This window comes from Pimephales promelas, chromosome 15, assembly GCF_988280905.1.
Source record: "Pimephales promelas chromosome 15, fPimPro1.hap1.1, whole genome shotgun sequence".
In the NCBI taxonomy this organism is placed as follows: domain Eukaryota; kingdom Metazoa; phylum Chordata; class Actinopteri; order Cypriniformes; family Leuciscidae; genus Pimephales; species Pimephales promelas.
Genome location: NC_142783.1, coordinates 546,210 through 574,000, shown reverse-complemented (window position 1 = coordinate 574,000; position 27,791 = coordinate 546,210). Strand labels below are relative to the sequence as shown.

Sequence of the window (27,791 nt, the reverse complement as noted above, 5' to 3'; positions counted from 1 at the left end):
ATAAATGTCATTCTGGTGTGTTTTCTAAAAGTAGTAAAAAAGAATAAAAATATTTATTAATGAAATCCAATCAAAATAATTGTTTCCCCAGTCAGATTCGTAACCCTTTTCTCTGTTTCCGTGAAGTGTTTCTGGTTCTCCAGTGACTGAAGGATCACCAGCATCAGGTGTGTTCTTCATACTGGGACCAGCGTTGGATAATCTGATAGATAACAGCCAAATGCCATATAAACTATAAACTATTTAATACACTTTATTACAATAAACAGAAAGGAAGAAATCTCTAGAGAACGGCTCCTGGATCTGAACAGCGGTCCTGAAGCCCAAACCGTGGAGAATGCCGTCCTCATATTAAGGTTGTGGGTTTCATGCCCTGGGAAAGTGGAGCTGATCACGTGTGTCGGCATAATCTCTTCCAGCAGACGACAGAAGACCAGTTTCACAGCAGTCGTGTTAAAGGCAGATTATCAGGCAGATCTGTGGTGGACTCATATTTCCTCTTCAGTCGGCTCGCTGTGCCTTTGCTGTTTTGAGTAATGTGAGTTGAGGCTTTAAAACCATTACTCTGTTTACTGAAACATTGGTCAGGATGATTGTGAACGGATGTAGATGATAAACTCACCACAAACCACAGCCGTCATGAACAGGGACAGCTTCTCTTCTCAAACATGTGGTCTTCAAGTGAAGGTTACAGATCAAGAGCGGAAAAACTAAACATTAAACTTTCAATGTCTTTATTTTGCCTTTTTATATGTTACCAAATAAAGTATAGTGTGTGTGTGTGTGTGTGTGTGTGTGTGTGTGTGTGTGTGTGTGTGTGTGTTATTAAAGCTCAATATGATGGCCAAGGCCACACTTAATAAATTTGAATGTTTCTAGTTCCCTTTCGTTGTAACTCCGAGCTCCGTCAGATGATGACGATGATGAATGGGGTTTCGCTTAGAAAGCCAATCAGATTTGCCTCTTACAAAATGAGCCAATGGCAAAGAAAACTTTTCAGGCTGCGGCGCGGGCCGAATATTATTGCTGGTGGGCCAGTTTTGGCCCGAGGGCCGCCTGTTGCCGACCCCTAAGATAAAGGCATGAACCAGCTTTTCAGCATCTGAGAAAGAGAGAATGGGGCGGAGATTGGAGATGTTATACCATTGGAGATGTAGAAAGAGGTCTTGCATAGGTGATTAATTTGGGCTTCAAAAATGAGTTGGGAGTCATTTTTACACCAAGATTTGTGACTATTGATGAGAGGGGGATGTTGGTGCCAGAAAAGCTGATGCTGGTTATGGATGATTATTTGGTAGGGTGAGGAGTGCCAGCCCATATGGCTTCGGTTCTGGAGCGATTTAGTTGAAGCAAATTGTGCTCCATCCATTCCTTTATCTCCTCCAGACAGGCGGAGCGATGTTATGATGAAGATGACTGTGAGGGTGGGGTTGCTCTACATAGAGCTGTGTGTCATCAGCAGAGCAGTGGAATGAAACTTTGTGACGGCTGATGATTTGGCCAAGGGGGTGAGGTAGAGGATGAAGAGGAAGAGGACATCTATATTCTGAAGCATTCTTGAATTACAACCATTTAAGTTCAGATTGTGCATTTTGATGTTTATTCAATAAAGGGACCCGACACTTAAAGGTTAATCACTCTTTCTCCTCGTGCTCTGGTCTGATCAGCTGAACTCTGGGTAAGGGTCACATGCTTGTTACTGAAGCTCGTTTGGGTCTCTGTGTTTACAGCGGCGGCTTGTAACAGAAGATCACTCCTTCGCTACTCTCCACTGTCTCTCAGTCTCTGTTTCAGACGGACATGCTGTTTCTTTACAAATGTCCTTTCTTGTCTGTCTTTTCCAGAATCAGAGGGTTTTTTTTTTAAGGGATTCATATTTTGTGTTTGGGGGATATTAGCTTGTGGTTTTGTTTGGGGGTTTTTGCTCTTATCCATGCAGGGCTGATGAGTTCCAGAGCCCTACAGCAAATCCAACCTGTATGCTAATTGTAAATCTACTTGACAACAGAATTGATAGAATTAAGATGATAATTACTTTTATAGTCAGGTCATCTTCATTTATATAGCACTTTTAACAATGTAGATGTTTCACAGCAGCTTTACAGTAATAACAGGAGATTACAGTAACAGAGAGTGTTTCGGCTTTATAGCAGCTCTAGAATAAAGTTATTGTCCAAATAAAGTTAGTTTGATTGATTCACTTCCATTGCCTGACAGATCCCCGTCATGTTTTGAGTAGTGTCAGCCTCAGACGTCACGCCCACGGAACGTTGGCTAAACGTCTGATGCATATGGTACACTTAACTGGAAACACTTCAGGAATGTCGAAGTCGTCATCTGATTGGTTGAATTTTATCTGATTTCCGGGGGGCGTCAGTGTCGCGTTTATTTTCGGTCCGCCGGGAAACAAAGCGCAGACGTGTGATTGCGGAAGAAAAACTGTTGTGTTTATATGAGTGGCCTATGTGAGTGACAATGAGCATTTCTCAAGATCAGCTAAACGTAGTTGTATGTCCCCTCCAATCTATTATGGAAGATCAAGTGAAGTACTTAATTGCGAAGGGTATATCAGCTGCGTTTGTGGACAAACATAAAAACAGAGGCTGACATCGCAGCTGGCCGATTCAGTATTAATATATAGGTCGCGCACACTGGATTATAAGGCGCATAAGATACTGCAGAGTCAAACGTTTGACCGGGTTTGCGTTATGCATCCACTAGATGTGCTAAAGGCTAAAGGGAATGTAGCGAGTGCGCGGCGCCGGAGGTGAGGCGTTTATTTAGTAGGCGTGAGCGCACTGGGGCGGGGACGTAACTTACATTCGTGTGACAAAGCGGACATAAGATGGACATGAGCGAGTTCGTGGGTGAATTTAATAACACGGAGCGTTGTTAGCGCCTCCGGTGACTGCTGACTGACTTGTTGCACACCGGTCTGTTGTTGTGGGGACATTTCCACGCCCCGAAACATGACGCTGAACGAAACGAACTGTAATTGGTTGTTTGACATGTTGGTCTAACGGCCTTATGGGCGGGCCTTGACCAAAGAAAGCTGCTATGAATTCCAGACCTTCAGCCGTCAGTCTGAAGGTCTGGCTACGCGAGACTATGTTTTGAAAGACGATGTCCTGTAGCTTCCTGATAAATAAAAATGAGCACAATGTCCGAGTTTAGTGAGTATATAAACTATATACGCCCTTTAATGTATGTGTACTGTGATTGTCCAGAGGTAGAATTTTTGCCTAGCGTGTCGGGACTCGGGAGGTTCGAGGTTCTAATCTGCACTCGTATAGTTTTTTTTTTTTCCCTCATCAAAACCAATAATATTTATCAGTGGTTGAATTGATATAATGTTTATCAGTGGTTGAATTGATATAATGTTTATCAGTGGTTGAATTGATGTAATATTTATCAGTGGTTGCATTGATGTAATGTTTATCAGTGGTTTTATATGTTTTGATGAGGGGGAAAAACATACGAGAGCGGAATTAGAACCCATGAGAAACAGGGACACGTTTGTGTGCATTTTGAATTGTGATTTCACCAGAACGAATCTCCACAACGGATTGAAGCGCGTTTCCGAGAGAAGACAACACATTTCAGTGCTAGATCGCCTGTTATTTAACAAACAAATGAAACGAATTCTGTTAACTGGAGATGTTTTATTTGTATTGGTACATCTGTGCCGCGAGATCATGTTTCAAAAGTGGTGGGTACAAAATCGACCCTGGCAAAAAGTGGTGGGGACATGTCTCCCCCCCCCACCCCCCCCCCACCCCCCCCCCCAATCATAATTTGTATGATTTTGTTGTAGTGTTTAATTGTTAATTTTATTTTAGGTTAAAACAAAAGAGACACAAACTTTGCACCAACAAACAATTTATTTGGTGTACTTTAATTTTTTTATTCAACATTTTCTAATAATATTCATCAGATGCAACAATATGAGATATTAATTCCTCTCAAACTTTGTCTGGCAGGATCTCCTCTCTGTGATTCAGTATCCCTGGGAAGAAACAGATAAGAAATGTTAACACACAAGACACTCAGACTCATTATCTGGTTTAACTTTATATTTAAATAAGCAATCTAAATTTGAATTAAACACATAATTTAATACTGCCATAATTTAAACTGTAATAATCTGCTATCTGCAGCTTTGTGACAAATAATTTGAATGGCACATGATTTATTTAGTCATTAATTACACAGATCAATCTAATCAAATGTGTAAAATAGACCAATAACTAGCACTAATACATTTTATTTGATCTAAACAGTTTTCTGATTTTTATAGCTTATTTAGGCCTATGTTAGTTATAGCTACTTTTCGTCCTGGAACTACAGTATGTGGGGTTTGTTTCTGGTGGGACACTCATTAGTGGCGCACTCGGTGCTCGCTCGGCACGTTGGTTGTGTTCCTGTGGTAATGCTGGCATTTAAATCTCATAAATGTTGACTTCTTTGGTTGACAGAATGAATAATTAAAGACATGTTTGCATGTATGTTGTATCTGGGAGGTTTCAGAAGGTTATGTACAATAATTAACTGTATTTTTTGTTTATAATAATAACATATTTTATTTTAAGGCGCCTTTCTCAAGGACGCCGTACAGGGATAAGACAATTAAATCACCAGAAATAAATAAACGGGTGACAGGTGAATGGAGGAAGAGGATGTAAGGGAGCGGGTGGAAGTTGGGAGGAGATCAGACAGATATGGGGGGCGAGTTTGTGGACGGCCTCGAATCTTCACAGAAGGACTTTGAATTGGATACGGAACTGGATACTTGAAGTGAGAGTGGCAGGATTTATATTCTTTATATTTCTCAATGAAATAAGGCGTGGTATTTTATAAATGGAGAGAGTGAGTTTCACAGTAAATGGTCAGTTATGGGGAGTTCAGCAGCTGTAAGATCAGAAGCGGTGACACCAGAACAGCAGATTAAAGGCCTGTTCACACCGGGACGAATTTCGCGCGCGTTATTCGTCGACGTTTAACGCCTCGTGACTAAACAATGGGCGCCAATGTGAGTGTTCACACCGACGCGAAAAACGCCACGCGTAAAAGCGTCATTTTTAAAAAAACGCCTCGGGTTCGTTTTTTTGGTTTGACGCGCCGCGTCAAAACCTATCCGACCAACGAGATTGGCGGGTTTGCTCACGTGTCTAGTACTTCTGAAGTTACAGTAAAACACAACTTGGGGGCGCGCCAACACAAAACGGTCTTGTCGAGCACATCTGTTCATCCGACAACTAGTGCTATGTTTTTATCTCTGGGCAACATCTCAACTTTGCGTTACACACGTCCTGTTTCCACGTCCTGTCCTGACTGTTTTTAAGTGATGAAAATGTCCTGGTTTTAAAAAAAAAAAAAACTGCTGGGAAAGATCAGTCCTACAGCAAAATATAGATGGGCAAAAAAGGTGGACGAGGAAGAAAAACAAGATAAAGAGAATGAAAACTAAAGATATAAATAGATTTTGTTAGTTCGTTTTTGTAAGTTTGTGAGAGCTATTTTTTGTTACATTTGGAGGCATTTCTTTTAGTTATTTATTATTTATATATTTATTTTTCTAATACAGAAGACATTATTTCTATCATTATTTCATTCGTTTTTTTCTATCTGTCATAATAAAACATTACATTGAGACATGAATATGATCACCCTAGTATAGTATTCTATTATTATTTCTGTTTTACATTAAGCGCCATCTAATGTCAGGGAATGAATTTGCATGTTCACTCAGCTCATCGTCAGCGAAAAACGCTTGGGTGTGAACACAAAAAACGCGTTGAAAAACGCTGACGAATAACGCGCGCTGATATTCGTCCCGGTGTGTACGGGCCTTAAGTCCAGAGTATGTACTTCGGAGTGTGTGGGAAAAGTGATATATGGAAATGTGCACGTTAGCATATGCTAGTTCCGGCTGCGAAACCGATATGGGGTGTCTAGTTTCCGGTAGCCTGATGGACGACGTAGAGGATGTATGTTTCTCCAGATGTCTTGAACATTTGCCGAATATTACAGTCGATTATGTTCATCGACTGGCTAATGATTTTCCTCCAGCTCCCCAGAGCAAGAGAGAAGGGGTTTAAATATTACATTTCTCAGTATTTGCATCATTTTGGAACGTTAAGTCACAACAACATCCATGCTCAGACTGATCTCATGAAATTGCGTGTATGACACGTATCACGTGTATGCGTGTATGTCGTATCACGTATTTTTGGCATGCTATCAACACGCGTAATCTCTTTTCAGCGTGTTTATGAATACCGTTGACTTAACGTTATTATTGTTTGTGTATATATATATATATATATAGCATATGACCTACCTCAACCCCAACCTACCCGTCACTCCTACCATCCTAGGAAAAAATAAATATCGCTCCCCAGATGTAGATCTACATTTTGTTTTGTTTCGCTCGGACATTTGACGGCGTGTACATACGCGGTACACGTGGAATCACTCAGTAGCATGATCACTCAATAATTAGTAGCCTAAAAACTTCCTTCTAGTTGTCATGGATACGCAACGCTCCACTCTGTAAAGCGACTGCTTGGGTGCGGTGACAAAATGTGAAATATCGTTTACTTTTCACAATGCAGCAGCGCCTGGCTCCACCCAAATAGGAGTGAAAACTGTGTTGGTTGACTTGACAATGAACAAACGAACATAGTTTTAGACAAATATATTTATATAGCTAAGCTTTAGATAGCCGGTCCACTGATGTAGGATGTAAACAACGGCAACCGGAACCGAAGTACCCAACATCCGCCCTCAAGGCGGAAGTTAGCATTTTTCTCGTGCACAGAGTCAATTGCTGGCATCCAAAGCTCTCTAGGCAGGAGGAGAAGTCTTTAAGAGGCAGATTGATATTGTCCATGTGGATATTAAAATCCCCCAGCAGTATTATCTTAGGATAAGTGAGTGAGAAAAGCAGCCAAATGTGGTTTTGGGGGGCGGTATACAGTAGCAATGATGGTTGGGGTGGAACCAGACAACTTGCAGACAGCAGATTCAAATGAGCTGGACACAGGCACAGATATCGGCAAGACTTTCCACTTCCTGTGATAAAATATAAGACCTCCTTCAGGGATAACAGATGTAAACAAACCCACTAGGAGTGGATTCATTCAGCTGAGAGAAGTCGTTGGGCTGTTGCCATGTCTCGGTTAAACAGAGAAAGTCTAGCGGAGATGAGGTCCTGGATGAGATGTCTGTCAGTGAGCGGATGTTGAGCAGAGTGCAGTGGAGTGCAGTGTTGTCACAGCTGGTGGTGGTGCTAGCCGATCGAGCTAACACACTGAGGTCAACAGCCCGGTTGGTGTAGCGTGAAGGGTGACGAGAGCTGGACCAGATGGACTTTATTACTGTTGAGCTGCTGTGGTGGAAATTTCAGCGGGACCCTCTGTGGATGCATCTCTGATGAGGCTGGAAGGCGATGGAAAAGATGGAAAGCCTCCGGCGCAGGTCCAGTCAGCTGACAGCGCACCCCGAGCAGGTCAGTGGCCAAATACTGAAGCAAACCCGTCACTAGCAGGTGAACAGGCAGTAAACAGACCCAGACAAACAAGATGGATGTTCTGCTGACCCACATTGTACAGGAAGATTTAAGCAGCATCGACGGCCAGTGAAAACGCCAGATGAGGTCAAACCAGAACAGAACAGGTGAGATAACTGTGATGACATATAATAGGTCCATATAATTGCATAAATAAAATAATAGAACTACACATAATTTTTTTTATATATATATATAGTGGTTGGTTGTGGCTTTTTTAACCTAAATTTAAAAATAAAAGACTTGTTGTTGGGATCAAACTGACTGTCACCCTGGTTGTAGTGTTATGATGTGGGAGGATGAACCCAAGCACAGACAGATTGCTAGACACACGATTTATTTAAGAACAGTAAACAGGGAAAACAAATACCCACGAGGGGGCAAAACATGAACAGGACAACGAGTGACTAAACTAGTCTATGACTGACAATTAACTAGACAGTAAACAAAACAGCAAACGCAGAATCAGAACTTCTCTCTGGACATTAATATTGACAAATACTCACAGTGGATCACACAATGTTTCACAATGAACCGGCACAGGACAGCAGACCTACCCTATCTCACGACCAATTCGTACGAATGATTCAAAAGTGGCTAATTCGTAACCTCACTCGTACAAATTTGTACGATTTGTCTAAACCCACGTGACGGTTATGTTTAGGGGCGGGGTCAGGGGTAGGTCATGACGAGGACAGGTGAAACTGACAAGACAATAATGACAAGACAGGGATAACAAGGGGGCGGGGTAACGTAACGAGACGACACAAGCACATGGCCCAAACTGGCCATGCGCTTTCCACAAAACATGATTCTGTCATGATCCTGCCTCACGACTAGAGAAAATCAAAGACAAGAAGGCAGAATCATGACATATAGTTAGAAAATGACATAATTTCCACTAATCGTGTACCTGGTTTAGTGCCACATTGATCACTGCAGAGTCTGAGTTATAGGAGGCTTTGCAGGCGAATGCTGAGACACAGATGGAGATGATGAACTGAGTAACGGATAACACCAGCATTAGTCCAACCATCCCCAGATCATATTCCTAAAATATATTCAACAAGATCAGATAAAAGTAGATTACAAGTAATCGATTATATTGAGTGAGGTTGAGTGCACAAGTCACATGGATTACTTTGTAATTTTTATGATACATCTTTGATGCCTTTTGTGTAATTTAAAACACAATTAGGAGTTGTTAGTCATTATAACTCTATGGAAAAGACAATCTTTATTAGTAAAAACTGGTCTCAATTTGTAGATGATGACTCAGTTGTCATTTTTGGGTGAACAGCAATTAAACGTACAGTATGCGATTTTTGGCCACCAGGGGTCACTCGTTTAAAATAATAACAAAAGACGTACTTTGATGACGTCGGGAAAGAGCGTGGGCTCACGGGAGTTGCTGTCGCTGTCAATGACAACCAGCTCAGCTCATGACATCATCGTTTCACAAAATATACGGATATACGGCATCTCTCTGTAGATTTAGCTTGTCAAGAAGCTTTAAATCCAACCCCAATGTTTACCTGTGTCATGCTTCTCCTGTCCCAAACCCTTCTCGGGTCATATTTTTCAGGTACGTTTGAGCTTTAGCTAATGAGCTGGCTGTAGCAGCAGAACGTGCAGGCAAAGCGTAATCGTGGTCCATAACTATAATACAGACGAATATTACTACTTCAATGAATGACCTATTTTAGAACATTTTTCATATATAGAGCGCACCGGATTATAAAGCACATAAGATACTGCAGTCAAACGTTTGACTGGGTTTGCGTTATTCATCCACTATGTGCTAAAGGCTAAAGGGAATGTAGTGAGTGCGCGGCGCCGGAGGTGAGGCGTTTATTTAGTAAGCATGAGAGAGCTGAAGCGGGCACGTACATTCGCAGCCTGACTCATAATGAGTATTCAATGTGCGCGGCTCGCTAACAGCAACAGTTGGCTGTTTTGAATGAGACGACCCGGTTACTGTGAACGGGGAGCGCTTTATGCGCGAGCAGCACCGGGGACAGTGTGTCTGTTAAGAGTGAGCGCTCGTGAGCGGGCACGTGATTTACACACATAAAAATACGTACAACTTTTTTTTCTTCGTCATTTTCTTTGCTTTATTGGCGGTAGTCCAGTGTTCCCCTTTGTGTTTGGCGGTTTCACCGGGTTCCGCAAGGAAGTTAGAGACAATAGAGGAGTCAAAGGTTATATGACGCCACAGACGGGCGACGAAACGGAAATAAAGAAACGTCCCGTGTCTTCGAATTAAAATATAAATTTCTCCGTATTTGAAATTTGGTGGAAACTGTCGGGACAATGTAAGTACATATCTAACAGAAATATATAACATAGATACAGTTATTTTTGCTATTTTTAATGCAGAAAAAATACATATTGTGGCTTTAAAGAAAAAAAAATAAACCGATCACATAAATATAGTATTGTAGGCGTACATTTAGTACCTTCAAATTATAGTAATAAGAATCACTGCCATAGCGCCACCTTAGATCGTAAATCTTAATTGCCATCTCTATGGACATCAGAACAATGGTGGTCGCTGCAGTTATGACACTGATCACATTCATTATAAGAGAGGCTTTCACCTGCAGGAGACAAAACTGACATGTGAAGGGTGACCGTAATAGTAAAGGTGTACACTTAAAAAATGTCCTGAACTGCAGGTTTTAAATATGTAAATTGATATTGAGTCAGATCTCCTTTTAGTCCACATTCCTTCAATAGTAAAACTGTGTCATTGTTCTATAAGAAAGCTGAGATTAATGTGCAAGCTTCTAACTACTGTGGTAAAGGAGAGTTTTTTGGGGGATTTATGGCATTTTTAAAACTTATTTGCCTCAATTTGTAATTATTCATACAGAATAGCTAATTTTGATGAAAAATCTACATCATCAGATCTACATTTCTCACTTATATTCAACACACACACACAATATTCACTTATGTGGTGTCTACAGAGCCCCAAACATCCTGAGTGTCACTTTCTTTTTGTCCCACTAACATCCAGTCCGACACCACATCAGTATTTTTCTGTAGATGTAGTGTCAGAAAAGTCTTCTATAGAGTTTGGAGTTTCCCCGACAGCACATACGGGTTAATGCTTTGCTGCTAATAACAGATGATGATATCTGGACTGATGCTGTGTTTGATTTAATAATAATAGTGTATGAATATACATTAGAAACAATAAGAAAAGATTTCAGCACATTATGTACATACCACACACAGATGAAGTTTATTCTGTGCAGCAACAGACAGAGATCCAGCACTGATGAACTGAGAGAAACAGGACATTTCACGGTTCATTCTGGTAATGAAGAAGAGAGGCTTTAAAGGAAAACCATTAAATGACACTTACAATAAGGGATCCCCAGTAGGTGATGCCACTGACGACAGAGATATGTGAGTAACGGTAGATATTGGTGGTTTGTATGATACCCAATGAAAAAACCACCACTCCAATCATTATCTGGACGGCCTAGACAGGGCAGATGTGAGTCAAGTACTGTTCTTCATAATGGCACACACACACACACACACACACACATGAACTTGAGGTCATATGCTAACAGCTTTTTATTTTCTGTTAATGTTTTACACAGAAGTAAATTAGACACTAAAAATATCCCCAAATCATCCGTAATTATAATTCTTCATTAATGCGTTACCCCCAGTGCCTTCGGTTGTGCTTTGGAGAACCCAGTCAGAGCCGTACTGCGGTGTGCTCCTCGGCTCTCCTGTCCATCATCTCCACTCACAATATTCTGAGTCACCTGTGGATTCACCTGGATGACCACTGTAGCTTTATCAGACGAGAGGATCTTGCTGGTCTCCATTGTAGGAGGTTTTCACCTGTAATTAAGCATTCATATAACTCACTCCATGAGTCCTACATTACAACAATAACAGAAGCCAATGGAAGCCAACTTATAATGTGGAAGCAAATAAATGGTGTTGTGAAACCGTCAGGCAAATCAAAGATCATCCATGAAGATTAGAAAGATTAGAGACAGTAAACAAATAGCACTGCAATTTAATAGGTTTTTTGTAGAAGAACTGGAGCAACAAGTTAATGCAGAACAGCAACTAAACTTCAGTAAACATCAATCAATAATCCAATATTCTCCATTCTCACTTCAGCAGACCAATGAAGCAAACGTGCTTGAAGCTATACACTCAGTTAACAACAGTTATAGTAAAGATCCTTTTCACTTAAATTCAGTCTGTTTTATTAAATAAAAACACTTTTGTAAAGCCGCTGACACACTTGATCAATTTGTCTATTCAGAATGGACTATTCCCCACACCTCAGAAACAGACAAAGGTTATGCCATTATTGAAGACACGAACTCCTGACCAGACATGCAGTTATCAACCCGTAAGTCTCTGACTTGTATTTTCAAGAATGTGTATGGTCATCTTATGGCTTTCATACGATCAAATAACATTTTACACCCATTACAAGTTGGCTTCCGTCCTCAATCCTAGAGCGAGGGAAAGACGATGCAGTGGTTTATGAGCGAGGGAAAGACGATGCAGTGGTTTATGAGCGAGGAAAAGATGATGCAGTGGTTTATGAGCGAGGAAAAGACGATGCAGTGGTTTATGAGCGAGGGAAAGACGATGCAGTGGTTTATGTGCGAGGGAAAGACGATGCAGTGGTTTATGAGCGAGGAAAAGACGATGCAGTGGTTTATGAGCGAGGGAAAGACGATGCAGTGGTTTATGAGCGAGGGAAAGTCGATGCAGTGGTTTATGAGCGAGGGAAAGACGATGCAGTGGTTTATGAGCGAGGAAAAGACGATGCAGTGGTTTATGAGCGAGGAAAAGACGATGCAGTGGTTTATGAGCGAGGAAAAGACGATGCAGTGGTTTATGAGCGAGGGAAAGACGATGCAGTGGTTTATGAGCGAGGGAAAGTCGATGCAGTGGTTTATGAGCGAGGGAAAGTCGATGCAGTGGTTTATGAGCGAGGGAAAGACGATGCAGTGGTTTATGAGCGAGGAAAAGACGATGCAGTGGTTTATGAGCGAGGGAAAGACGATGCAGTGGTTTATGTGCGAGGGAAAGACGATGCAGTGGTTTATGAGCGAGGAAAAGACGATGCAGTGGTTTATGAGCGAGGGAAAGACGATGCAGTGGTTTATGAGCGAGGGAAAGTCGATGCAGTGGTTTATGAGCGAGGGAAAGACGATGCAGTGGTTTATGAGCGAGGGAAAGATGATGCAGTGGTTTATGAGCGAGGGAAAGACGATGCAGTGGTTTATGAGCGAGGGAAAGACGATGCAGTGGTTTATGAGCGAGGGAAAGACGATGCAGTGGTTTATGTGCGAGGGAAAGACGATGCAGTGGTTTATGAGCGAGGGAAAGATGATGCAGTGGTTTATGTGCGAGGGAAAGATGATGCAGTGGTTTATGAGCGAGGGAAAGACGATGCAGTGGTTTATGTGCGAGGGAAAGATGATGCAGTGGTTTATGTGCGAGGGAAAGATGATGCAGTGGTTTATGTGCGAGGGAAAGACGATGCAGTGGTTTATGTGCGAGGGAAAGACGATGCAGTGGTTTATGAGCGAGGGAAAGACGATGCAGTGGTTTATGTGCGAGGGAAAGACGATGCAGTGGTTTATGAGCGAGGGAAAGATGATATGGTTTAGTGGTTTTGCATGCAGTTTCTGATGAACTAGCAAAATACCTGTGCGGTGTGGTTTCAAAATGCAGATCTGACATTAAATGTTAAAACACTATGTCTGTTTGCTTTGCCTCAAGATTCAAGTCCATTTCAGAAGAACTAAATCTACAGATAAATGATCCAGCAGGTCTCAGAGGTCAAACCCCTGGGCCTTGTACTTGACTCTCCACTTAAATTGGACAATCATATTAAAAAAATCTGTCGAAACCAAAGCAAATCTTCATGCATTCAGACTGATCGGGACTCTCTAGCGTTGTGTTACTGCGTCTGCTCACGGTCACAGCTGCTGTTACTGCAGTTAAACCACTTCAGATGATTATTAACAGAGCGGTTACAGTCCTAGAAGCCCATCAGGACACATCATTGTGTTAGTCTGAGGAATTTATATGTTATCTTTTGCAAATTTCACTAAATGTTCTCTGTTGAAGCTGATGCATAAATGTTTAAATCAGTAGTTGCTCTCGGGGCTGTGGGTTCGGGGATTGAGGAGCTTTCTCTGAACAGCCGCTATAGTTTACCCACTGAAGTCAAACTGGGTCCTTTTCAAACACAAACTCAAAGACTCTTTAATCAGAGGTCAGAAATGTGACCGCTGCGTTTATATTGTGTTATACTGTATTATTATGCTTATTTTAACTTATTGTTTATTTTATTGTTTAATTTTATGTAAAGGCCAACTAGGGACTAACATTGAGAATTAGCCTCGGCTAAAATGTAGTATATGGAACATGACATAGTTGTCCCTATTCAAATAAACTTAAAAAAACATTTCTGTTTAATGTTTTTTATTTCACGGACAGTACAGTATTTATGATTAAAGCATTATTGTCTGATGCCTTTGTCCAGAGTTATTAAACCGTGATTCTTGCTTTACTAAAGCTCACATTCACTTATAGACGTCGTCCTCTCCTCAAATTTACTCTGTTCACAATATTTTGCATGATTGCATATTTTATATTTGCCTAATGTCCAAACAAATGCAAAACTATTAAATATAATTGTATGTGCCGAAGTATGATAATAAACGAACAACAGTTTACGCAGAGATTCACTAGTAATAAAATTAACTATAGATGTCAATTGATGCATAAAATATTTTACCTGAAATGAGTTGTTGATGAGGACGTCTGATCGCGCTTATGGCGTATCTGTGTGTGTGTGTGTGGGTGTGTGTGTGTGTGTGTGTGTGTGTGTGTGTATGTGTGTGTGTGTGTGGTGGACTGAAGAACTGCTAAGGAGGAGTTTGCTTCATATGAGCTTGCTTTATACTTTAAAAGAAATACTTATTTTATTTACTTTATAATTTTAAAGATTATGTTGATGCACTTTCTGGTCAAATTTACATATAGATGAAACCTAAAAGATAGCCTACATTATAGCCATTGATTGAGGACAAAAATATCTGTGATTAAAAGCATCATCAGAAGTGTCTCTGTTCAAAACACACAGTAATCCTGTAGTTGGGCTCTGATTTAGCAATAAATAATGGGAAAAGGCCTTAAATGAACTACACATTTTTTGCCATTTTTGTATCAACAAATTTGAAATATTACCCATAAGCAATGAGTGTAATATTAATGAGAGGGACACTGCACTACTACGGCATTCATACAAAACATTATCATTTCAATGTACAGAAGGGAGACATTAGGACAGAGGAGAACATTAATGGAACAGGAGAGAACTAATTAGAAACCAAGACAACTAATAATGAACTAGACCTAGAAATGACGACACGTTTCTATCCAGTTTTATACTGTTTATTATCGACAAACTGTTTCTGTCTATTTGGCCTTTTACAGATAAAATTGTGCGTGCCGTCATCCCTAAAATAATGCAGTGCCACATTAGTTTTGTTGTCTTGCTAAAAACTCCTCTTAATCCGCTTCAATACATCATTTCATGTATATATTATAAATGATATTGTCTATATCTTTCACATACCAAATACCTGTAAAATATGTATTACTCTCCGCTGTGTAACTGTAACTGTAAATGTGTAAGGCGAGATACCCTTGAACATGCGGCCCAGCAGCCGTGGTTAGATGAACACAGAACACACATCCACATCATTCACAGCAAAAACACACTATAGGCTATAGTTCTCATCCATTTGAAACAAAGCCTTATTATAGAATACATCATAAAATTATTTTTATTAACAACATTACTTACATAGACTACTTAGACCAATACTTCATCATGGAGCAATATTCAGAAATAGGAGCAGGAGTATGATTATACTGTTATTAGACTGTAGATGATTGATTGCTAACAGGTCTATAATTTAGAAATGTGAGAAACAACTGCCTATTCAGAATTTATTTGTGTGTGTGTGTGTGTGTGTGTGTGTGTGTGTGTTTGCTCAACAGTATCACAATAGACTATAAACATACAAGTCCAAGATATACTAATTCAGAAAGTTGGTTAACAAATATAAAATCAAGTCAAACATGTAATATATTACAAAACTTTGGTCCTTTCCTCATGCAAAAGTATTACAATAAATAGCAAAATAAGCACAAATATTCTTGCCTGTAACACTAGAATATATATATATATATATATATATATATATATATATATATACACTGCCGGTCAAAAGTTTTAGATCAGTAAGATTTTTTATGTTTTTAATGAAGTCTCTTCTGCTCACCAAGGCTGCTTTATTTGATGAAAATAAAATGACAAACCGTAATATTGTGAAATATTATGACAATTTAAAATGACTGTTTTCTATTTTAAAATGTAATTTGAAAGCTGAATTTTCAACATCACACTCTAAAAAATGCTGGGTTGTTTTAACCCAATTTTGGGTCAAATATGGACAAACCCGAAATGTTGGGTTAAAAATGTAATGTAAAAATTTAACCCAACGGCTGGGTTAGTCCATATTTGACCCAAAGTTGGGTTAAAACAACCCAGCATTTTTTAGAGTGCATTACTGTTGCCGATTGCACATCAGTTTTCAGTGTCACATGATCCTTCAGAAATCATTCTAATATGCTGATTTTATGCTCAAAAAACATAAATTATTATTTTCAATGTTGAAAACAGTCGTGTACCATTTTTTCCCCCCAAAATTCTATGATGAATAGAAAGTTCAAAAGTACAGCATTTATTTAAAATATAATATTTTCTATCATTATAAATGTGTAATATTATCACATTAATGTAAAGGTTTCTTTGAGATATTAACTGTTATTAGCCTGGCATGCCAGACCTACATCAAGATGTTAGCACTTTGCTGCAAAATAATTTCTTGGCTAAACTATTATGGGATCATAGAACGTATTACATGGGTTATGGATAATGTTAATGTATGATTAATTTCATGTATATGGTTCATACTGTTTAAAGAGCCCCTATCATAGCATTAGAAATGTTCCTATATTTGTTTTAGGAGTTCCCAAAAACAGTTTAACGTGCATGCAAGGATAAAAAAACACTTTATTTGTCTTATAATATGCATTTATTTTTACCCGATTTGACCAACGATTCCCAAATGATTCGTTCGACGAGTCATTTTCCCAAACACCTCCTTTGAGTGACGCAAATCTGCGGCGATTGGTCACATGATCCAGTCAGTTGTTATTGGTAAACCGTAGGCAGAGACTGTCGGCAACGGGACGCCCATAACCAGGATTATAGCTCGTCAAGTGTTGAAAATTGTATATAGTGTTTGAACAAACGTGTCAGAAAAAGTGCACTTTCCACACGGTCCCTTACTCGCGTCTCCGTCAAGAGCGAGATTTCCCCGCGAAACTCACATTGCGGCGGCTTTTGAGGGGCAGTGCTTATTATATAGATCGAATATAGAACTATATACACAATATAACTATAGTGTGCATGCTACAGAAAACATAACAGCAAGCATTATTAATAATACTTACAGATTGTGATTCGGAGGAGGACGAACCTGATCCATATACACTGGATACTGAGCCCTCCTTCGGGAACAACCGGCTTGCGAATCCACATTTGAATTCATTTATGTTTTTGAATGATTCATCAATAAAATGATGAGAACACAAGGTTCGGGCTATACTGTTGTTGTATCACTGCAAATATGAACTCTGACCACTGATTCTTCACATGCTCGTCTCTGGACAATGGAAACAAGTGGCTGAACTGTCTTTGCAATGTAGAACAGCGTCTTCTCGACATGATGCGATTCTGCTGAAGTATTTGAATGTGTTCTAGACTTCAAGTTTATACTTTCGTCTGCGCGCGCAGTTGTTGCGAGCGGCCAATGAGCTGATGTTTTGTATCTGCGTCACGATGTAACAGCTAATGACTCGTTTCAAAAACAATTCATTTTATAGACTCAGAGTCAACTCTCACTTTTGAAACCCTAACCCTAACCCTAACCCTAACTTTATATACGGTGCACTTTCAGATATAAATCTTTGTAGGATGTTTTCATTCCCTTAGAGCTATATTCCACACTACATGAACTTTCATGAATTTTCAAAAATCCATGATAGGGGCTCTTTAATATACTTGGTGTCTACAGTGTATTTTGGTAATATCCCTTTAAGGTTTCGGACGCTCTTGATTACGGGGTAAGGTGCACCTAAGTTTATTTAATGGTGGTGAGGTGTGTTTTGGGAGATGGCGTGCCAGTATTGTTTGCTGCAGCGTTAAAGAGTAAAGCTTTCCTTATGGTCTGAGAGATTCCAATCGAAACGTAAAGGATTTAATGGGACAACATATATTTTAACCACCCGAACTGTACTGGGGTGCGCGTTTCCAGCAAGAGGACGTGCTTGGACTCAAGTTTCATAAGTGTGTGAGTTAATATTGTCCGACGATCTACAGAGCTGGTGAGATCTGACTCATTACTTTTTAATTTAATTTTATTTATTATTTTTTTTTGTTTTTGTTTTTTGAGTGGAACACCAGAGAGTCAAGGCTCTATTTTTTCCCTTTGTTTGTGGATTACGTTTATTGTCAAGAAGCCAACAGAGGATAATTTCTCGCGAACTGACTTAGTTGGAAAGACTGTAGCGCGATCTTGAGCTAAACTGGACATTTGTTTTTGGACTGGGACAGAAATTGTGGGGTTGCACGCACGGGACGATTCTTCTTTCATAATATACGCGCTCAGCGCGTCAAGCAAATGAATGGAATGATATGTTTTGTTTTGTTTTGTTTTGTTTTGTTTTGTTTTTTTGCTTGTTGGTGTTTGTTTTTTGTTTTGTTTTTGTTTTGTTTTTTTGTGATCTTCAGCGCCGTCTGAAGATTTGTTTTGGTACAGTGCGTTTTCAAAAAACTTCCATGCATTTGTGCTTGAGCATGGTTATTTGATGAAGAAAACATTGAGAATGTGTTACGATTGAAGTGTATTTTTCTGATTATTGCTGACATTCTAAAGATCCCCTTGTGCGTTTATAGTGATATATCTGTGGAAAAACAAAGAGTTTAAATGCAGATTGTTACAAATGTTTTTTTCTGTAACTTTTGATCAATTTAACTCATCCTTGATGAATAAAAGTATTTTCTAATTTCTTCCCCCCCGAAATAAAAAATAAATTCTTACTGACCCCAAACTTTTGAATGGTAGTGATTAATGTTACAAAAGCTTTCCATTTCAGATCAATTCTGTTCTTTTGAACTTTCTATTCATCAAAAATTCCTGAAATAAAAATGTAAAAAACTGTTTTAAACATAGATAATAATCATAAATGTTTCTTGAGCTCATATTATAATAATTTCTGTATAGGATCATGTGACTGGAGTAATGATGCTGTAAATTCAGCTTTGATCACAGGAATAAATTACACTTCACTATATATTCACATAGAAAATTGCTGTTTTAAATGGTAATATTTCACAATATTACTGGGTTTTTTTTTTTTTGTTGTTGTTGTTTTGGTATTTTTTTATCAAATAATTGCAGCCTTGGTGAGCAGAAGAGATTTCCTTTAAAAACATAAAAAAAACGATCTAAAACTTTTGACTGGTAGTGTGTGTGTGTGTGTGTGTGTGTGTGTGTGTATATATATATATATATATATATATATATATATATATAAATCATTAATTCATCTCTAACTTTGTCTGGCTGATCTCCTCTCTGTGGTTCAGTGTCCCTGGGAAGAAACAGATAAGATATGTCAGTGTAGACACTCAGACTCATTATCAGGTTTAATTTTACCAACAAGAATCACACACCATACAAACTATTGAAAAAGAGAAAAACAATAAATCATGTTGTGATTGACTAATATTTCCTATTATATCTATTTCATGATAAGCAATGTTAACGGCAGTTTACCATGAAACTTTCTGGTAACTTTATATTTCTTTTTCATTCTGAACTCTATACCTTTGTGGCTTATTTAGTGGATTTGAAGTGGATTTGGATTACTGTGAGTCGTGTACCTGGTTTAGTGCCACGTTGACCAGTGTAGAGTGTGTGTTACAGGAGGCTTTGCAGGCGAATGCAGACACACAGATGGAGATGATGAACTGGGGAACGGTGAACACCAGCATTATTCCAACGATCCGCAAACTGAAATACTACAAAACATTCAACACAAGTAATTGAGAAGCATGCATAGTTTGAGCTACTTATGACAGTCCCCCCAATCAGGATATTCAAGCAATAAGAAAAATAAAGCAATTAAGAAAAATTCTGTCATTACTCCAAACCTATATACACCGTTCTTTCCTCTGTGAACAGGACACATCTTGATGACTGTTTTAAACACATTTATAATAAATGATACCTAAGGCATTCAAGCTTAAAAAAAGAAAAGACACAAACCACAATATGACATCATGACTTTTGCATAAACATACACGCCACTTTCGAGTCAAGTGGCGTGTTATCTCTACGCATTTTGAGCTATCCGCGTGTATGTCTATGCCATTAACGTCCGAGTGATTCTGCGTGTCTGTACATGCTGTCAAATCTCCAGTCATAAATGCCATTAACCCCAGTGACGGGTAGGTTTAGGGACGGGGTTGAGGTAAGTCATATATTTATATAACGTTAAGTCAACGGCGTTCATAAACACGCTGAAAAGCGATTATGCGTCTTGATAGCACACCAACAATGGAAATACGAATTGGCGTGTCATACACACCCTACTTCATGAGATCAGTCTGCAAACCAAAAGATTCCTTCTGAGGTCATAGGTTCCCTATCGATACGCTTCACTTGTATTGTGAGAATGGGAAAACTCCTTTGCGCTCCTGCTCTCGCCGCCCCTCGATATCCACTGTCCTCTCCCTCTCGGAGCCTGAAAGCAGGAAGCAGTGGAGGCGCGGGGATGGGACTAATAGAGCCTCAGCTTTAAATACAGAGGAGTGACTGTTCTCCATGCAGGACTGCGCCTCCGAGGAGCCGGGTGATGTTAAGGGCCTGGCTTGACCTCGTCGCTTGATTTGGAGTGATCGGCCCTGGAAATGAGGGCCCACAGTCACTCAACGAATATCCACCCCATGCATTCATGATGAACGATAACTAATTATCATCAAGTATATATTTATTCCCTTTTTGAGCTAATTTGCAACGGTTGTTTCTGTTCCGCCACCCGCCGCAGATCTCCCGCCTGCCCGTCACCGAGGGCGTCCCCCGCGCCACCACCTCCGCTCCCGCTCGGCCCCAGCAGCACCCAGGCCTCAGTGTAGAGCCGGCTGGGGAACCGAGGCTTTTCCACATTTTCAAAAAAAGAGCAAATTCCTTTATTCCTGTGACCCAAGAGGGCCAGACTGGCGGTGTGCAACCCTGAAAAACCTCGCCACCCTGGTGTGGTTCACGAACCCGAGTATGCCTTGTCACGCACCCCTGCCGATCCGTGGAAACTTGGACACTCAGACCCCGCTCGGGTCGCTATACCTGCCGAGTCGAGTCCCCGTCTTCCACCGCGCTGCCCCACTGCGGGTGTGTCCGTGGTGCCTCTGGTCCCCCTGGTTCGTCTCTGGGAGCCTGGCTAACCCGTCCAGCTGGTTCCTCCATGCCATCAGACTTCAGTTCACCCGGCACCCACCCAAGACCAGGGCGTTCACTTCAACTCTGTGTTGAACAAATGAGCCCTTTCCAGCGTCCGGAGATCGCAGTCCTGCTGGCGAAGGACGCAATAGAGCCGGTCCCTCCAGCCGATATAAAGGCTGCCGTCTGCAGCCCGTATTTCTTCATACCCACGGAAGGCGGTGGGTTACGCCAATCTTGGATCTGCGAACCTTGAGTCGGGCCTCGAACAGGCTCCCGTTCAAGACGCTAACGCAGAAACGCATTTTTGAATGCATCTGTCCCCAATATTGTTTTAAAGCAGTCGACCTGAGGGACGTATACTTTCATACCTCGATCATCCGTGACACGTTCAGAGGTCGTTCCGGTGCTTTCCTTGTTCGAGGGTCAAACATATCAGTACAGAGTCCTACCCTTCAGGCCGTCCCTGTCGCCTCGTGTCTCTATGAAGGAGAGACTCTCCCATGAGAGAGCGTGGCGTTCCTATCCTCAACGATCTCGATGACTGGCTGATCCTATCTCAGTCTCGGCAGCAGTTCGAACACAGGGACACGGTGCCCAGTCACCTCTGGGCTTTCAGGTCAACTGGGAAAAGAGCAAACTGCAGAGGATCTCTATTCTCGGTGTGGAGCTGGACTCGGTCAGACAGATGGCCCGCCTCACAGAGGAACGCTCAGTGTTGAACTGTTTTAATACAATCAAGAGCAGAATGTGGTCACTGAAACTGTTTCAGAGGCTCCTGGGGTGTATGGCATCCACATCAAGAGGGAAACACCGCTGGGTTTGCTTCATACGAGGCTGCTTCAGGAGTCAGGCCCAGCCCCGGCTTCTCTCTGTACCGTTCGTGCTCTGCATCTATACATGGACAGAGAGCCTCAGCTCTTCAGACCAGCTCTTCGTCTCTTACGGAGGTCAGCAGAAGGGGAAGGCTGTCTCCAAGCAGAGTTCGGATAGTGGATGCCATCATCTTGGCGTGCCAATCCCAAGGCCTGCCATTCCCCTCAGGTTGTGAGCCCACTCCACTACATCCACACGTTTGTTAGGTTTTATAGCCTTCATGTCGAGCTGGTGGTGTGCTTCAAATAGCCAGTCAAAACCATAGACCCCCCATTGCTGTGCCATTCCCCTCTCATGGACCGGATACGTGTGCCATTTCTGCTCCTGGTGAGATTCCCGTCAGCCAGTTCCTCACACAGCCCAGGCCTAACACTCGTGTGCATTGGTGGATCCCATATGTGTATTCTTCCACAGTACTGCCCCCTGAGGTGAGCCCGTGTCTTTGCCTCGCTCTGCTGTCTCTGACCGGTGTTGCCTCCCCCTACAGGCTGGAGTCATCTCAGTGACGTGTGCTGGACTGCCCTTACGCCCAGTCCATATGTGTAACTCCCACATGATACCGCCCTGATACCTATAGGTGTGGATGGGGCTTCTGCAGCGCTTTCCCAGTGTTATCCGATTCTGTCTGAATGTGTAATGTGGAACAGCAGTTCAGACTTCCTTGGCCTAAGCCCTTTCCCATCTCACGCCCCAAGCTGCCCAAAGGATCCGGAGCTCACGCTGTGCTGGAAGTGGCAGCAATAAGTCAAACGTGACCGACTGAAGCGGTTAGGGCTAAATTTCTCATCCTTCATTTCAGAATAAACGTTCCAAGCAAATATAAACAGGAAGGCCCGCCTCTCCAGTCATTCGATTGGACAGTGGGGAAAAAAACGTAATGACATCAAGTTGATTTTTTTTCAATGTCCTGCAAAAGCACGAGGCGCAGAAGCCGACTGAAACACGAGAAAACTGTCCCTGCAGATAGAAAACAAATTAAAGGCGCTCTGTCTGATCGGGCCAAGGAAGAAAAAAGTCATACTAGTCATATGACAGAATTTTAAACAAAAAAGTAATTAATAAAAGATAAAAACACATCACACATGAATACAAAATATGGCCTGTAATACCTCAGCATATAAACTTGGATCCATCATTGATATGACTGCTAACTGTACGGACATCAGAGGAATGGCGAGTCCTGCAGTTACGGCACTGAACACATTCATTCCCAGAGAGGCTTTGACCTGTACAGACACAGCATGAACTCTCACACAATTTTTACTCAAACAACAGATCATTAAAAAGGCTTGCAGAAACTCATAATTGTTTTTAAGTCGGGTGTTGCGTCCCAGGGTGTTCAAGTGTAATGTGTTGTGAGAGACGGCTTGTGTTCCCCGTGTTGGGCTTTCTCTCAGTTATATATCAGTTATTAAGGGACATGTTCACACCACAGAAGGATGACGTTTATCCTGCGCAGCAACAGACAGAGATCCAGCAATGATGAACTGAGGAAGAAACGGCATTTCAGTTCATTCTGGAAATTAAAAGAGTGGCAAATAGGAAAAACATGGAGTGAAACTCACAATGCAAGAGCCCCAGTAGGTGATGCCACTATAGACCAGAATAGCAGGATAATTGTAGTCGTTGAGGGTGAGCAGAACACCGAGAAAGAAGACCACCACTCCGATCATCACCTGCACAGTCTACGGGCAGAGATAGGTCAGGCGTTTCATTCATTATGGCATAACATACATGTGTGAATGGAGACGGCAATCTAGAAGAAATACTCAGAAAATTCCTAAAACGATGTATTATTATAATTAATGTGGTATTAAGTAAATGCGTTACCCCCAACGCCTTTGGTTGCAATTTCAAAAATCCTTTAAGAAGAACTGCATTTAGATATTGTCCTTCGGTCTCCTGTCCATCAACAGAAATAATGTGTCCTTGTGTCACCTTTAATCTGATGACCGTATCTTTGACCTCGCCGGTGTCCATCTCAGGAACAGCTCTGGGTGTCACCTGTAATCGGCATATTCATATCATGCTCATATCATGTTCATATCATATTCATATCATGCTCATATCATGCTCATATCATGCTCATATCACTCCTGTTCAAGTTCAAGAAGAAATGTGAGCCACGTACTTTGACTATTTAAAGATAACAAAAATATCTGTACTTCTCATAGCGAAATACCTGTTTGACAAGGATGCCTTCATCCAAACAACTCACAAAACATTTAAAGAAGTTTAACACAAAAACAACCACTGGAAGTTATTATTCATCATTTACTGTCTAAAAATCTAATAACAAGATAATTGTTGACTTATAAATGGTTTCACCTGAAATGAGATTTGCTGATGTCTAGAAGCTCGTTTGATGAATGTGTGTGTGTGTGTGTGTGTGTGTGTGTGTGTGTGTGTGTGTGTGTGTGTGTGTGTGTGAACAGAGAAGGAGGGACTTTACGTACAGAACGTCTGCTTTCTTCTTAAAATACACAGCGCTTTACATAAGAGTGGAAAATAAACTATAATAACTTCTGGCCAATGATGAAGGATGAAAATATCTGCGTTTCTCTAAATAGTAGAAAATACATTATTAACGAGAATTACAAGAACTAATGCAAATTCAACCAATTTCGTGCATTAAATTAAAGTTATAGTATTAAACTACTGTATATAATATTGAATATGATGTATAAAGGAATGAAATCATACTATTTAAAATTGTAAAATATACACTGTGTAATCAGTGACAGTGTGTCTAACACAGATTCTGTTTTCAGGAAAGGGAAGTTAGTTAATCTAATTAAACATTATAAATGTCATTCTGGTCTGTTTTCTAAAACTAGTAAAAATGAAGGAAAATATTTATTAATGAAATCCAATCAAAATAATTGTTTCCCCAGTCAGATTCGTTACCGTTTTCTCTGTTTCCGTGAAGTGTTTCTGGTTCTCCAGTGACTGAAGGATCACCAGCATCAGGTGTGTTCTTCATACTGGGACCAGTGTGGGATAATCTGATCAATAACAGCCAAATGCCATATAAACTATAAACTATTTAATACACTTTATTACAATAAACAGAAAGGAAGAAAGCTCTAGAGAACGGCTCCTGGATCTGAACAGCGGTCCTGAAGCCCAAACCGTGGAGAATGCCGTCCTCATATTAAGGTTGTGGGTTTCATGCCCTGGGAAAGTGGAGCTGATCACGTGTGTCGGCATAATCTCTTCCAGCAGACGACAGAAGACCAGTTTCACACCAGTCGTGATCAGTGTTGGGAGTAACGCATTACAAAAGTAATACATTACAGTAACATATTACTTTTTGCTGTAACGCAGTAGTGTAAGGCATTACTAATCAATTTTCAGTAATATTTTACTCATTACATGTTCAGTGAGGCTTGTATTACATTTGTATTACAGTGAGGCTTGAACATTTCAGTCTGTAACATTTGTTTTTTCCTCATAAATGCGAACACGAAAACTAAAATAAAATGAATATTTGAAGTTCTATGGAGACTGGACAGCCAACCCTTCCTCATCCGATTTGCGCAGTGTAATTAACAGAATTACAAAAACTATATTTTGCCTAATATTTTTTGTCACGCATGAATGTAGTTACAGCCACAAAATTAAGTTCTACTTCTGTAGTTATTTTGGTAAAAGTAACTCAAAAGTAATACATGAGTAATGTAACGCATTACAATTCTGAGGCAGTAATATTGTAAGGTAATGAATTACTTTTAAATAACAGTAGCAAGTAATACCTAATGTATTACAGTTTGGAAGTAACTTACACAACACTGGTCGTGTTAAAGGCAGATTATCAGGCAGATCTGTGGTGGACTCATATTTCCTCTTCAGTCGGCTCGCTGTGCCTTTGCTGTTTTGAGTAATGTAAGTTGAGGCTTTAAAACCATTACTCTGTTTACTGAAACATTGGTCAGGATGATTGTGAACGGATGTAGATGATAAACTCACCACAAACCACAGCCGTCATGAACAGGGACAGCTTCTCTTCTCAAACATGTGGTCTTCAAGTGAAGGTTACAGATCAAGAGCGGAAAAACTAAACATTAAACTTTCAATGTCTTTATTTTGCCTTTTTATATGTCACCAAAAAAGTATAGTGTGTGTGTGTGTGTGTGTTATTAAAGCTCAATATGATGGCTAAGGCCACACTTCATAAATTTGAATGTTTCTAGTTTTCTCCTTTTTATTTGTTTCAGGAGAAATGTATATTTCGTTTGCTTTGAGGGCTTAATGCCTGTTTGTTTAAACATTTCTATCTTTGAATAGGCCTACATTTCCTAACAGGATAGAACATGTGTGAGATTCAAGGAGATTTCTTTCACTTTATTTGTGAGAATTTCTGCTGTAAAGGCTCGATTTTTTTTTTTTTTTTCCAATTAAAGTTAATAAACAAATTATTCCAAAAGGAAATTACTAGTGATGGTGAAATGAAGCTGGTGACCTCTCGACTGTCTCTCACATGTTTCATTACTCAAAGCTCTTCAACACGCTGCTCACTAACGACACCTTGTGGTCAAAACGTGGAAAAGCTGCTTTTCTGTCCCAGAAGATTGTTTCATTTAAAAAATAATTAAAGATTTTTATTTAGGGCTAAGTCTATTCCTTTATTTAGTGCCGAAGGGCATGACTCTCGAAACCTGCTCAAGGGGTCAAGACGTTTTTTTTGTTCTTCTCTATTCATGGATTTACTTTATATATTAGTGTTATCTGCTGCTCAATGCTCATCACAGCAACATTTAAATACTCGGAAAAATTCCCATGATTCGTTAATCTCGATAGCTGTAATAGTAAAAACTTATAATAGCTGCAGTAAAAGTTTTTTTTTCTTTTAAACATAAAAACAACATTTCAGTCTTTCCAGTTCACATTCGTTATAATTGTCTCAATACAATATAATAAAGATTGAAAAAAACAAGAAAAAAAGCAAGTTACCAATAAAGAAAAATAAACTTGTGACAGATTTGTATCCCATGACAAAAATAACTCTAGTGACATATTAACCATTAAAAATTTCTGAATGAATGTTCAGATATGCATTTCTTGTTTGTAATTAAATGAAGAGACTTAAAATAAAAATCCACCTCTATCAAAAACAACTTAAATGATGGTGAAGAATTCTGGAATTTACACTTATGGATATGAAACTTACCTAACAAAATGTAAAAGTTTATTCTTTGTATTGTTTGTATTCAAAATAAGTGACAATGTTCTTCCCCTCAATGTTGATTTTGTGTTTTGTTTTACATAATATATAATTCTCAAGTTCTTTCCAAAATGCATTACTGTATGAACAACAATAAAACAAGTGGGTTACATTTTCAAGTTCATTTTTACAAAAAGTAGCTACATTTGTTATCAATATCAAGAAATGTTGAAATGTACATCTTAGGTGTATGTTATGTAATATTTTTAGATGTGACACAAAATTTAAAAGGAACAAGCCATGCCTTCTGCCAATTAATATTCATAAAAATAGCATTCCAGAAAAATTTCCCTCTTGGTATTATTTATTTGGCATTGTAGAAACATTCTCTGATATGTTTATTAGTAAATTTTTTGCTTAGAATGTCAATACCATTTATGTAAAGTATGTTAGGAGTGATGCGTTGTACATTTTGCTCTACATAGCTTTTCATTAATTCTAATAATGCATGGGAATAGAGTTAATTACGGAGCTA

At 40.0% G+C, this 27,791-nt stretch overlaps 2 protein-coding genes across 3 annotated transcripts; both read right to left on the bottom strand.

The window, feature by feature from the left end:
• Nucleotides 1-3,893: 3,893 nt before the first annotated feature.
• On the bottom strand, nucleotides 3,894-14,449 carry LOC148973432 (membrane-spanning 4-domains subfamily A member 4A-like). Its single transcript, XM_089119998.1, has 7 exons — nucleotides 14,376-14,449; nucleotides 11,254-11,437; nucleotides 10,944-11,063; nucleotides 10,805-10,861; nucleotides 10,030-10,170; nucleotides 8,484-8,621; nucleotides 3,894-4,006 (listed from the first exon to the last, which is right to left on the bottom strand). The coding sequence occupies exons 2-7, from the start codon at nucleotides 11,419-11,421 to the stop codon at nucleotides 3,998-4,000; spliced, it is 633 nt and encodes a 210-aa protein (XP_088976124.1). The 5' UTR covers nucleotides 11,422-11,437; nucleotides 14,376-14,449; the 3' UTR covers nucleotides 3,894-3,997.
• Nucleotides 14,450-19,325: 4,876 nt separating this feature from the next.
• LOC120462462 (membrane-spanning 4-domains subfamily A member 4A) lies at nucleotides 19,326-25,228 on the bottom strand. Of its 2 annotated transcripts, none has more exons than XM_089119970.1 (7): nucleotides 25,000-25,228; nucleotides 23,923-24,096; nucleotides 23,658-23,777; nucleotides 23,523-23,579; nucleotides 23,202-23,318; nucleotides 19,662-19,799; nucleotides 19,326-19,369 (listed from the first exon to the last, which is right to left on the bottom strand). In XM_089119970.1, exons 1-7 carry the CDS (start codon nucleotides 25,057-25,059, stop codon nucleotides 19,361-19,363), a joined length of 675 nt encoding a protein of 224 aa, XP_088976096.1. In that variant the 5' UTR covers nucleotides 25,060-25,228; the 3' UTR covers nucleotides 19,326-19,360. The 2 variants fall into 2 exon arrangements, with proteins under 2 accessions (XP_088976096.1, XP_088976097.1); XM_089119971.1 differs by lacking the exon at nucleotides 25,000-25,228 and adding an exon at nucleotides 24,421-24,494.
• Between the last annotated feature and the right edge of the window lie 2,563 nt (nucleotides 25,229-27,791).

Coding starts and splice junctions, on each gene's coding strand:
- LOC120462462 (XM_089119970.1), bottom strand. CDS start 25,059: ATGCTGGTGATCCTTCAGTCACTGGAGAACCAGAAACACTTCACGGAA. Junction 24,097..24,999: donor TCACGGAAACAGAGAAAACG/GTAACGAATCTG, acceptor TGCCGATTACAG/GTGACACCCAGAGCTGTTCC. Junction 23,580..23,657: donor CCTACTGGGGCTCTTGCATT/GTGAGTTTCACT, acceptor TTTCTTCCTCAG/TTCATCATTGCTGGATCTCT.
- LOC148973432 (XM_089119998.1), bottom strand. CDS start 11,421: ATGGAGACCAGCAAGATCCTCTCGTCTGATAAAGCTACAGTGGTCATC. Junction 11,064..11,253: donor CACAACCGAAGGCACTGGGG/GTAACGCATTAA, acceptor TGCCCTGTCTAG/GCCGTCCAGATAATGATTGG. Junction 10,862..10,943: donor CCTACTGGGGATCCCTTATT/GTAAGTGTCATT, acceptor TGTTTCTCTCAG/TTCATCAGTGCTGGATCTCT.